Source organism: Onychostruthus taczanowskii, unplaced genomic scaffold, assembly GCF_017590055.1.
Source record: "Onychostruthus taczanowskii isolate IOZ18803 unplaced genomic scaffold, ASM1759005v1 scaffold4, whole genome shotgun sequence".
Lineage (NCBI taxonomy): Eukaryota > Metazoa > Chordata > Aves > Passeriformes > Passeridae > Onychostruthus > Onychostruthus taczanowskii.
Genome location: NW_024501459.1, coordinates 8,420,814 through 8,431,730, shown reverse-complemented (window position 1 = coordinate 8,431,730; position 10,917 = coordinate 8,420,814). Strand labels below are relative to the sequence as shown.

The 10,917-nt window shown below is 40.6% G+C and overlaps 1 protein-coding gene across 3 annotated transcripts in view; it reads right to left on the bottom strand.

Annotated features, from left to right (window-relative positions):
- Positions 1-2,174: 2,174 nt before the first annotated feature.
- The window catches only part of CSPP1 (centrosome and spindle pole associated protein 1), a 60,933-nt gene continuing 52,190 nt past the window's right edge, over positions 2,175-10,917 (bottom strand). For 2 of the 3 annotated variants that reach the window (XM_041412983.1, XM_041412984.1), the window contains exons 28-31: positions 10,471-10,534; positions 7,545-7,654; positions 7,248-7,398; positions 2,175-2,917 (exon numbers count right to left, since the gene is read on the bottom strand). In XM_041412983.1, coding sequence (XP_041268917.1) covers positions 2,703-2,917; positions 7,248-7,398; positions 7,545-7,654; positions 10,471-10,534 — 540 coding nt within the window. In that variant the 3' untranslated portion in view covers positions 2,175-2,702. Of the gene's footprint in view, positions 2,918-7,247; positions 7,399-7,538; positions 7,655-10,470; positions 10,535-10,917 lie in introns of all 3 variants that reach the window. The other variant, XM_041412982.1, reaches the window with a different exon arrangement.

The window sequence follows — 10,917 nt, the reverse complement described above, 5'->3', positions numbered from 1 at the left end:
GGTAGAAGCTCAAAGCTGCACTTTGCTCTCTGGGGATTAAAACACAAACAGCAAACAGCTGCTGGATAAAGGGGGAAGGGAAGGGCTGGGATTGCAGTTCTGCTGCCTTGGAACACATCAGCCAGCTCAGCCTTGTCAGCATCTTCAATTTTGTTAGTAAGAGTGGAATTGGATTGTTCTTCAGTGTGTTCCCACAAAACTCTTGCTCTCTGGGGATTAAAACACAAACAGCAAACAGCTGCTGGATAAAGGGGGAAGGGAAGGGCTGGGATTGCAGTTCTGCTGCCTTGGAACACATCAGCCAGCTCAGCCTTGTCAGCATCTTCAATTTTGTTAGTAAGAGTGGAATTGGATTGTTCTCCAGTGTGTTCCCACAAAACTGACTGGCACAGGAGAGCAGTGTAAAGAGCAAGGTGTGTGAGTCTCCTCTCTTTCAGGCCAGTGTATATTCCCACAAAACTGACTGGCACAGGAGAGCAGTGTAAAGAGCAATGTGTGTGAGGGAGTCTCCTCTCTTTCAGGGCAATGTATCTGCCACAGACATTCGCAGCAGGCTCCAGAAATAAGTGTAAGTAGTTCAGTGAAATAGCTATGGGAAAAGCCAGAAAAGGGAACTAAAATGCTTAAAAAAGGGATTTTTACAAAACACATGCTATGACCTGTGGTTCAGGGTTTGCTCACAAACTTAATTAGGGTGGAGCACAACCAAATAGCAATTACCAGAGTCAGAAGGGGTAGAACTGAGGGTATTTGAATTAATTGTAGCCTTTCCTCTCGGGCAGTATTTTACTTGTTCAGTTTGTTGTGCTGTGTTTTAGTCTTAAACTGCTGTGTTAGGCCAGACCTAAGGTCTTTGTCTGACAGTGACCAGTAATAATTTTTACAGTGAGTATAGTGTGTCCCATCCAATTCATTGTCATACTCTTCCCCCATGGCTTTAGCCATGTTCTGACCATTACCAGGTGTCCCTGACACTGCTGCCCTGAGCACTATTGAAACAGCCACTGTTCCTTGTGTGTCTGCCCAATTGCTTTCTAAGCATCTGTGTTCAAAATAGAACAGTGAGTACAATGAATTATCTAAAAACTTGGGCAGTTGGTGTTTTGGGGCTCTTTCTGGTTTTAAACCTCACTACTTTTATTGTTTTGTTGTGTACTCCTCTTTAGTAAGAACATTATTCTTGTATAGCCTGGCCTTCTCATGCCTTATTTATTGCTCATGTGAGCAAGGCCCAGTAGTTGTTTAATTTTGGTTCACTGGGAGCTCAGCCTTGGTGTCATTGTAACTCTTCTGTGCCCCTTTAGTTCTTGCAGTGCCAGAGCAGCACCAGGTGTACTCTGGGCGTCAAGTTCAACTTGCAGCTCTCTGAATGCTCACATACATGGTAACTGTCAGAAACCTGGGGTCAGGGGCAGAGAATAAGTTCTCTTTTAGTGATCTCAATATCCATCAGGTCTGGGACTGCAGGTACATTTATTTTGCGGCAGGCTGTCATGATAAAAGGTTAGGGAGGCAGAAGGGCCCTGCCAAAAAGCTGAACTTTGGAGCCATGCAGCCTGAGGTACTGGCCCAGGTCAGGGATTGCACCAATGCCCCTGCTTGAGTGGCCACTGCTGTCAGACCCACACTGTTGAACCTTCTTACTGTTGAGCTAGAAATTCAGGGTAAGAATTTTCCTGACTTGGCAAATCCTCTCTGGAAAGGAACGTATAAGTCATGAAGAAGCTCAACACCACAAAGGTTTGAAAGTAGATCTGGTTAGCAAACATTGCCTGCCACATCATGGAGCTGCTGTAGCCTTCTGACAGGTTTACAAAAGCATGAAGGTGGCAATGGAGTAAAAATAAAAGACCTTGTAAAAAGTTCTTGTTTCCATCAGTGGTTTATTAGGGTCATTTTTTCCTCCTGTTGATCAGGTTTAGGCCTCTGGAAAAAGGAAAGGAAAGTTGCAGCATTACCTCTGTTTCACCTTAGTTGTGTAGTTCACTGAACTAAAATCCTGCTCCATGTCCTTCCTGAAGCTCTGTGCTCTCAATGAACAGATTTTCCATATGTTTTTATTTCTTTGGGGACAGCCTTAACACTCCAGTTTGTTCATGAGTAGATGAAAGCTGAAGCAAATCATAAATTAAGAAAATTGAAGTTGGCTTTCACAGTTTTTATAACAAAAATAATTTTAGTAACAAAATACTTTATTAACTCTTTAATCAGAAACATAAATATATTCAACAATACCTGTATTTTCAGCACACGACAAGTCAGGGAATGTAAGACACATTGTTAATAGTGATTTTCTTCCCATGAAAGTGTTAGCTGTGCTTTCATGCAGGACAGCATTTATCCTGTATGAAAACCAAGTGTCCTCGTTCAAGTTACTCTTTGGGTAAAAACCTAATGCCCTTCTGCTCTTGGGCTGCTCTAATACCAGAAAGTTTTGGAGTTTTACTATAAACCTAAAAAACATCTTTGATTTAATATCAAATTCACACACACACCACGCTCTGTTTCTGAGGCTGAAACTTAAGTCGTATAAAAAGTGCAAAAGCTGCCAAGCCATTCCTCCATAGAAAACATCCCCGCGCTCCAGCTCCGTTCCGCCGCAGCGTCTGATCCTTTATTATTGCTGTTTGCAGTTTCACGGGGCTCCACGCTGTTCAGGGGAGAGCTCTCCCTGCGGCGCTCCCCGGGGGCGCCGGGCAGGCTCAGCCGTGCGCGGTGGAGAGGCCCTGCCAGCCCAGCGGCAGCGCGGGCTCCGGGGACAGCTTGGCCGAGCCGGGCTGCTCCGCCAGCAGCCTGCGGAGCGTGGCCGACGTCCCCGGTCGCAGCCAGGGCTCCGTGGCCACGGTGTCGGTGGAGCTGGCCTGGGACTGGGCGCGCTTCAGAAGGTCGTCCACGTCCCCTAAGGAAATGTCATCACCTGAAGAGGAGAGCAACACGTGTGTTAGACGGGACAGAAGCTCTTCTCATCACGACACGGGACAGGCTTGGCTGCAATCAGTGCAGCAATAATGCTTCTAAATTTTATATATATATATATATATATATATATATGTATATGTAATGCTTTGAAATGATATCTATAATATTGTTTTTAAATGACATTTCTACTTGGCACACGTTTGCTGATGTTCTGGCGAACTGGGCCTCAACAGTTCCCCCCAGCAGATCAGCAAGGGGATACGGATACAGGCAGAGGTGGGTGGGCTCGGCAGAGGGTTCTTGCTTGCCAAAAAGCTTCTATTTAGGGAGAATCAAATCTGTCAGTGCCTGTATGCATAAAAATGCACGTGAAAATAAGGCCATTCAATTCCAGTGGCCTGACTGCACCGTGTATAAACAGTCTCCTGCCGAGGAAGAATTGTTTTAACTTGGTTTAACAGTGCAAATGCTCCTGTGCACCCCAGTGACTGTCATGCTGAAACTGGCTAAGTTGGGATCTTCCAGCTACAAAACAAGCCCCGCCTAACAAAAACCAGAACTGCCTTGCCTATGAACCTGGGGTCGTTATCACTCTGAACTCTACTGTTACTTCTTTCAATTCTGTCAGCAATTATACATACATCTAATACCTTAAACAAATAGTTCTTAGTGTGCATTATCAAGCAACATACATTTTTACTATATATGAAGGGGTATAAAGATGTAAGTTCCTCTGTGCTGTTCATTTTTTGGCTTCACAGCATCTAATTTTTTACTTAAACAAAAAAAATTATGCAAACCTTCTCTATCCATAACAACTGAAAAATGCAATGTTTTCCTCTTAAAACTGAACCACGTCAATGAAGAGGTTCTGGTTTCTTGGTGATAAAGGTGGGCAGAAACATGTTTAAAGCCTCTTGTGGGGTCGTTATCACTCTGAACTCTACTGTTACTTCTTTCAATTCTGTCAATTATACATACATCTAATACCTTAAACAAATAGTTCTTAGTGTGCATTATCAAGCAACATATATTTTTACTATATATGAAGGGGTATAAAGATATAAGTTCCCCTGTGCTGTTCATTTTTTGGCTTCACAGCATCTAATTTTTTATTTAAACAAAAAAAAATTATGCAAACCTTCTCTGTCTATAACAACTGAAAAATGCAATGTTTTCCTCTTAAAACTGAACCACGTCAATGAAGAGGTTCTGGTTTCTTGGTGATAAAGGTGGGCAGAAACATGTTTAAAGACTCTTGATTAGGGAAAAAAAACCATTTTTGCAGAAACATCCTAATTCAAGCAAAACAGAAATGTATACTCTTTAGTGATTAAATAATTCACCTAAGCAATTAATAATGTAATTTAAATATTTGGATGACTTTACAAATTTCAAGGTTTTGTTCTGCGAAAATGATGACTTTTAAAAATGAGATTTTAAACCAAAGCTTCTGTGAGGATTCTCATTAAAAACTGAAAGTTGATGGTCTAAGCATGGGTGTGAGAGCCCAAGGCCTGGAGAAGCAGCAGGCAGGCAGGTGTGCAGGGGTGACGGGAAGGACAGAACTGCACAACCCCACTGGGAGCAAGGGCTCAGTTTCCCTCTTTGTCTGTTAGGTGGGATTGCAGGTTCTAAAACAAAATGCCAAATACTTTTTGTTCCAAAAGAACTTGGCAGGAATCATTAGTTCTGTCACATCAAACAGACAGTGATCTGATCATCCTCCAAGCCTTCCCAGTCTGGATAAAACTTGTCTGCAACACTAGAAGTGAGAGCAGACCTCCCTCTCTCTAGGGCCTGGTATCTCCTGTGCTTGAAGCTGGCAGAGTGAACCTCTTTGTCTCCCAAATCCTGGGTCAGATCAACTCTCCCACGGGTTGGAACCCACAGTTTTCTGCATATGTAGGTTTAGAGGGGTTAACAGCACACAGCAGGAAAAGTGATACCTAAAGAGAATTAATTTTCTGTTTGCTGCTTTAAGAGATGATATCTAGCAACAATAAAAATAAGGTTGTTTAGAGACAAACAAACTGTGACTGTCCAGGCCAGAGGGCTGCATTTCCCCACGCTTAACTACTCCTGCCTTTAAAGCAAAGCCTTTAGATCTTGCAGATGCCAGAGGCAAGAACAGCTGTTCTGCCAGAGCTAAATCACCGTGCACATCACTGGATCGGACTCACCTGGTGCTGCTTTGAGAAAGCACAGCAGATCAGCTGCTCTGCAGAACTTCTTCATCATGAATTTCAACACTTCGCACACTCCCTAAGAAACTGTCCTTAATTGGGACACACATCAAGACTCTTGATAATTCAGTTTGCATGTGGAGGCTGAGGCTAAGGAAAGCTTTTCCTCAGCATAAAATCCTGGTTTAGAAATGCAATGGTCTCTGGATTCCTGCAGAACACCAACAGCAGCACATCTTGTGTGCCCAAATCTGTGAGAATTCCCTCTTCTGTATCTGAGCCTGCTCTTGCTTGTGCCCTTAGGAACACACATACCTTGCTTGACAGAGACTCCATCACCCAAATATTCACCAAGTCTAACTGATGGAAATTTTTTTGGATGTGTAAAAATGGAGGAGAAGGCCTGACTCCTTTTGTCTTATTTTCCAATTAAGAAAACAATATTTTGATGCCTTTAGGATTCCCCACATCAGTGCCATAGGAGAAAGTGAACTGCTGGGAACAGAGCCTCCTTATTGAACCAGATCAGCTCTTAGAACTTATCAAAGCCTGTGAATTGCCATCTCTGGTCATTTCAAGGGAAGATAACCAGGTTCCTTAGTTATATATTTGAGAGATTTGTTTTCTCTCAGCAGTCTCTGAGGGCAGAGGAGAAATGACAGTCCTGGCTGCTCAGAAAGCAAGAGATGCCACAAGGGTCCTTTCAGACTGTTAGGGACAAGGACTAAAAAAGCTTGGCTTCACTCATTTTTTCTGTAACATCCCTGAGCACAAGGAGGGAACAGGAGGGCAAGCAGCAGTGCAGCCTGAACAACCACAGCTGAGCAAGAGGATCTACTGCTGCCTTTCCAAGAGGCACAAATGCCAAGGATGAGTGACGGGTCCCCATGTGCTCCAGAGAACAAGCTACATACAGACATATAAATATAAATCTATATATATACACACACACACGTATCAAAATTATATTTATCTAAAGGCTGAAGCTCTGGAGGCTGTGACAAACAGAAGGCAAGCAAAATAAAAAGTGTAGTGCATATGATATGAGGTGAAATTATAAAAGAGGTGAAATACAACAAAGATACTGAAGTAGTAGTAGTTCACATAGCAAATATATCTGGGTGGAGTAAAATTAGCAAAGAGTTTATTTAGATTACAGAAGAAAATTAGTATGAATAGAGTTTATTTTTTTAGTGACTTAAAACCACAGTGAGGTGGTTAAAACAAACAAACAAAAAAAGGATGAAGTGCTTGTAAGAGTACCCATAGCAACAGAATCAAAAATACTGCCAGCATCTGTACTCTCTTTAAGTTTATAAAAAGGGTACTGATACTGTAATTGCCTAAACAGCATAGCAACTACCTCCAAAAAAAAAAGGGAGATTTCAGACTCGTATGAAAGAATCATTAGCATAAAGTGTATGAACTGGGTCTCAATCCATGTGAGAAATTAAAGGCCATTAATGGTTGCCATGATTGGTACTTCATACACAAAAGGGATCCAGATCAGTCAGCCAGCATTTGGAGATGTTCCAAGACAGCTCCCAGCACCTCATATAAGAAACTTGGAATGAATTCAAGTGTGTGTGTGCAGTGAAAGAGGTATCAGTATCAAATACTCACATGCTCAAATACTGAACGATCATTAATATTAACAAACCACTAGAAAATTGAATTAACTAGAAACTGAAGTACTTCATCATACACAATTCTCTGGCGTATCTTCATGCTGGTTGGACCACAGATATCTGACTCCCAGGAATGCCAATGAACTCACACAGGCACCTCATCATCATTCACCACCCGGGTGCTTTATTTCTTCCCACTGCCCTTTCAGCTGTGCAGCTGGATATCCCCGTCCTGCTGCCCACACTGCAGTGCTGCTCACAGGATAAGTAGAAGTGGCTGGTCAGACAGGAATATGAGAATCTTTTCCTACTCTCCTCCTCTAAACTTAGTCTAAGCAAGTTGTGGTGAGGCGTGCTGGGGAAGCCCTTGTAGCAGCTACAGAGCTCTGTAAATAACTCCTGTGTTTGATTTGATTGCTCACTGTTCTGCTGCATGAAGCCTATTATTATTTGTTCCTTTAATGATTGTAATTACTCAGTGTTCACTACATCATCTCTGCTACAGGGAGCATACCCAAGGAAGGAGATTTCTGCTGGAGCTCGGTCAGCCTGTGCAGTCGTTCCTCATTCTTGCCTTTCACCTGATCCACGTCGAGGCTGAAGTTTGAGTGCAAGGAGAGGCTGTCGGGCTGCAGCAACGGCGTCTGCCCTGGTGGAACTTCCTCCTGCAGAGAATGCAAAAATGTACAAATCCTCCAGTTAAAGAGCACCCTTTTTAAATACACGTGTACTCCCTCAGGAGCCATAACATGGAGTCACTGTGGGAGCACAGAAACTGTCTGACATTACATCCGTGAGTTCTTACACGTACAGCGCTCTCCAAAGCTCTCTGCTTCAGTCGTCTCCTCTCCCTTGCAGAAAGTGGATGCTGTGGTAATAAATTCACTTCTTCTAAGGCAGAAAACATTTCCCCATTAGCACCTGGAAAAACAGGTGAAATAATTTGCAAAGAAATCGAAATACCAGAGAGTGCTCCAACCTGTTTATGTTTTGAAACAAGCCAATATGTTGTACATGACTCTATCACAGCAATGTATTCATTACAAATGTTGTTTATACCCAGACCTTTAAAGCAAATGAGTACTCAAATGAGCACAGCACCTCTGCTTGAAAGGGAGAACACTTGGAAAATCAGAGTCATAAATAAATATGTTACATGAAATATGTAATAGCATTACATGGACTGAGTGTTACATGGAATATGATAACACAAAATCTATGCTTTTATCACGCATCCTTGGTCATATCTCTGCCTTTTCATGTAATAAAATGTTAGCATCTGTTCATACAAGAAAAATAACTACACTTTTTGATCATACTTGTATCACATTACAGTGGGAGGAGTTTAATCTCTTTTTATAATACACATGAACCCTAAGGTCATGTCTCTGCTTCACCCTTGTCTATTTCCCCCTCTTTTGCTGACTCTGGAAACTCAAACACAAACTGTTTCAAACAAGTATTCTGTTTTTTCCTCCAGGAGCAGTAACCCCAGCCTGGGGCTGGCTGATGGCTTTGCTGCTGCTTGGTGCAGACAGTGGGCTCTGTTTCCTACTGCAGCCCCTCTGGCATCTTCAGGAACAGAGGCTCCCAGGAAAAGGAAGGGCTCTGCTCAACAAAACCTCTACAGAATCCACTACCACCAACTACACTTTGTGACAACAAAGTCATGGTTTGGAAAAGGACTTAGTCCAGTATTTGCTCCCAGGAAAAGGAAGGGCTCTGCTCAACAAAACCTCTACAGAATCCACTACCACCAACTACACTTTGTGTAGTCCAGTATTTCACATATAGTAAAAAAAAAAAAAAAAAAAAAAAAATTAAAGGATAAATGTGTATAAATTCTAAACATAAGAATTAAACAATTATTTTGGTTGACATTATTAGGTTTGAAAAATAAATTTGATTGATATCAAACAAGTTCAGAAGAACAAAAAGAGGTATTTTTAAAATTATTTTATATTGTCAGTTGGTTTTTTCCCTAAAAATACATTTTTTATTCTCCTCTCATTTTTTCTCTTCCCCAGTTTCAAAAACAGTACTCATGCTCTTATCAAAAATGTTTCAAAAAAAAAAAAAAAAAGCATAATTTTGAAATGGTGTAAGGGTAACAAATTATGTATCAGAATTCCAGCTACAAGACCAGCTGAACTTCACTATATTCAAAACAGTGCTATTACTTGGAATATAAAAAATGGTTTAACAATGTGAATTTGTCACAACAAAGGACAAGCTTAAGAATTTATTTGTACCATTATTGTATCATCAGGATCAGATGCTACCTGTTCCTGTAAGCATCTATCATTCAGATGCTGCTGCACAGAGATGCTTTTAAATCACTGCATTAACACTAATGGATTCTAGGGTTTTCAATGAGGCAAAGAAAGGAAAAAAAGAAACTAATTTATTTCTAACTGCCTCAAACACTTTATTTCTAACTGCTTCAAATTTCTGAGCCCTAGATAAACTCATATGTAATGCTGACATAATAGATTTCAAAATTGAGTTGGATTTTAAACCCAACCAAAAAAAACCTGAAGCAAAACAGAGGGTAGTACTAATACACAGTAATCCTTAACCTGAAAAGGAAGGTATTGCAGACTACAGAGAGAACCAAATGCACTGAACAAGGCTGAAAGAGCCTGCGCTCTTCCCAGTGCCAGGTTCTACCCTGTACTCCAGGGTTGCATGTTAACAGAATGGGTTTGAATACACTTCAAATGAAAAATTCTGCTTTTAACCAAAGCCAGAGATAATAATCATCAGTTTACAGAAACACTGTTTCATTAAAAAGTACCTGCAGAATTCTACTGCATCTCCCCTATAGCAAAGAATAAAAACCTTGCAAGATGATTTCCCATAGATGACTGAAAGAAATTTCAAGATACTGAAAAGCCTGCTAATGGAAAATAACATGTAAAGGCCTAACTGGTTGGGTTTTTCTAGTAACTGGAAATAAACCAGCACTTTTACATCCACGCATGTAAAGGTTGAATAGAGAGACATTACATGAGGCAGACTATACAAAAGTCTTTAGAAAACTAAGAATCTTCTGCTTCAGATGATGAATAAGTGACAATATCTATAAGTATAATGTTGCAAGTGAAATGAAATAATATGTGAACAGCAGAAAAGTGACTAATTTAGAATGAATTGCTATTTTATACCCATATAATCATACTTAAAATCAAGCATGCTTGTACATCAAAAGAATAACCATGAAAAGAATTGCTGACTGTCTAAGCCCTTTGGATTTCACTGTGGGCAGATTGCAACTGTAAGCTGTGATTGTCAATAAATTATTTGCAGCAGAACAATAGAAAAGCATTGCCAATGCTACCATTGTAACACATTTCCTGAATAAATATTAGCTTTTCCGTATCCAAAGCTGGGAAGATGTCAAAAAAAGCCCCTTGACAAGACTAACCTCCCAGATGAAGCACGAAGAGCAGAGAAAGATGCTTTCTTATGAAAAGATGTAAGGTGGCAAAGGGCAACTGATCATTAAATTTAGGTGTCATCTACACAAATTTGCTGCTGTAAAATTTCATAAATCACTGCATTTTAATTTGGAGACATAACTTCCTAATCCTTCAAACCAATCACCATAGCTACAACCACTGCAACTTCTAAAACAGTAATAATCATTTTAGAGACATGGCTTTAGACTAAACCATTGTGGTTGTCTGTACATGTCTGTACATCCACAACATGGTTAAAGGGAGGTAGAAACTCACCAATAAAAGCACTATCCGATTCCAACAGTGAATTTTTCTGGAATTCATTAGATTTGTTCCTGAACTACAAAAGTGAAACAGAAAAAAATGGAAATTCAGAGGCTGTAGTACATTTCTGAGGCCAAAGGATAATTAATGTAAATTAATTGCCAAACTTCTGCAAAGCAAAGAGCAGCTCTACTGTGTTAATATTCTACTAACCCTGACTTTGTGGTTCTAAAAATCCAATACATTTTTAAAGAATTCATATTCTTTTTAAGCATTAGGGTTTGATTTTTTTTTTTTTTACTTTTTGGTATAAATCCCATTTGCTGAAATTGCCTACACATGACAACTGTTGTGGTAATTTGTGTAACACAGACATTTCCATCAAGAAATTGATCTGTGTCGGTCTGCAAAAGGCTCAGAACAGTCAGTGCTCAAACTGAGCTTTGCACTTAAGGTTTG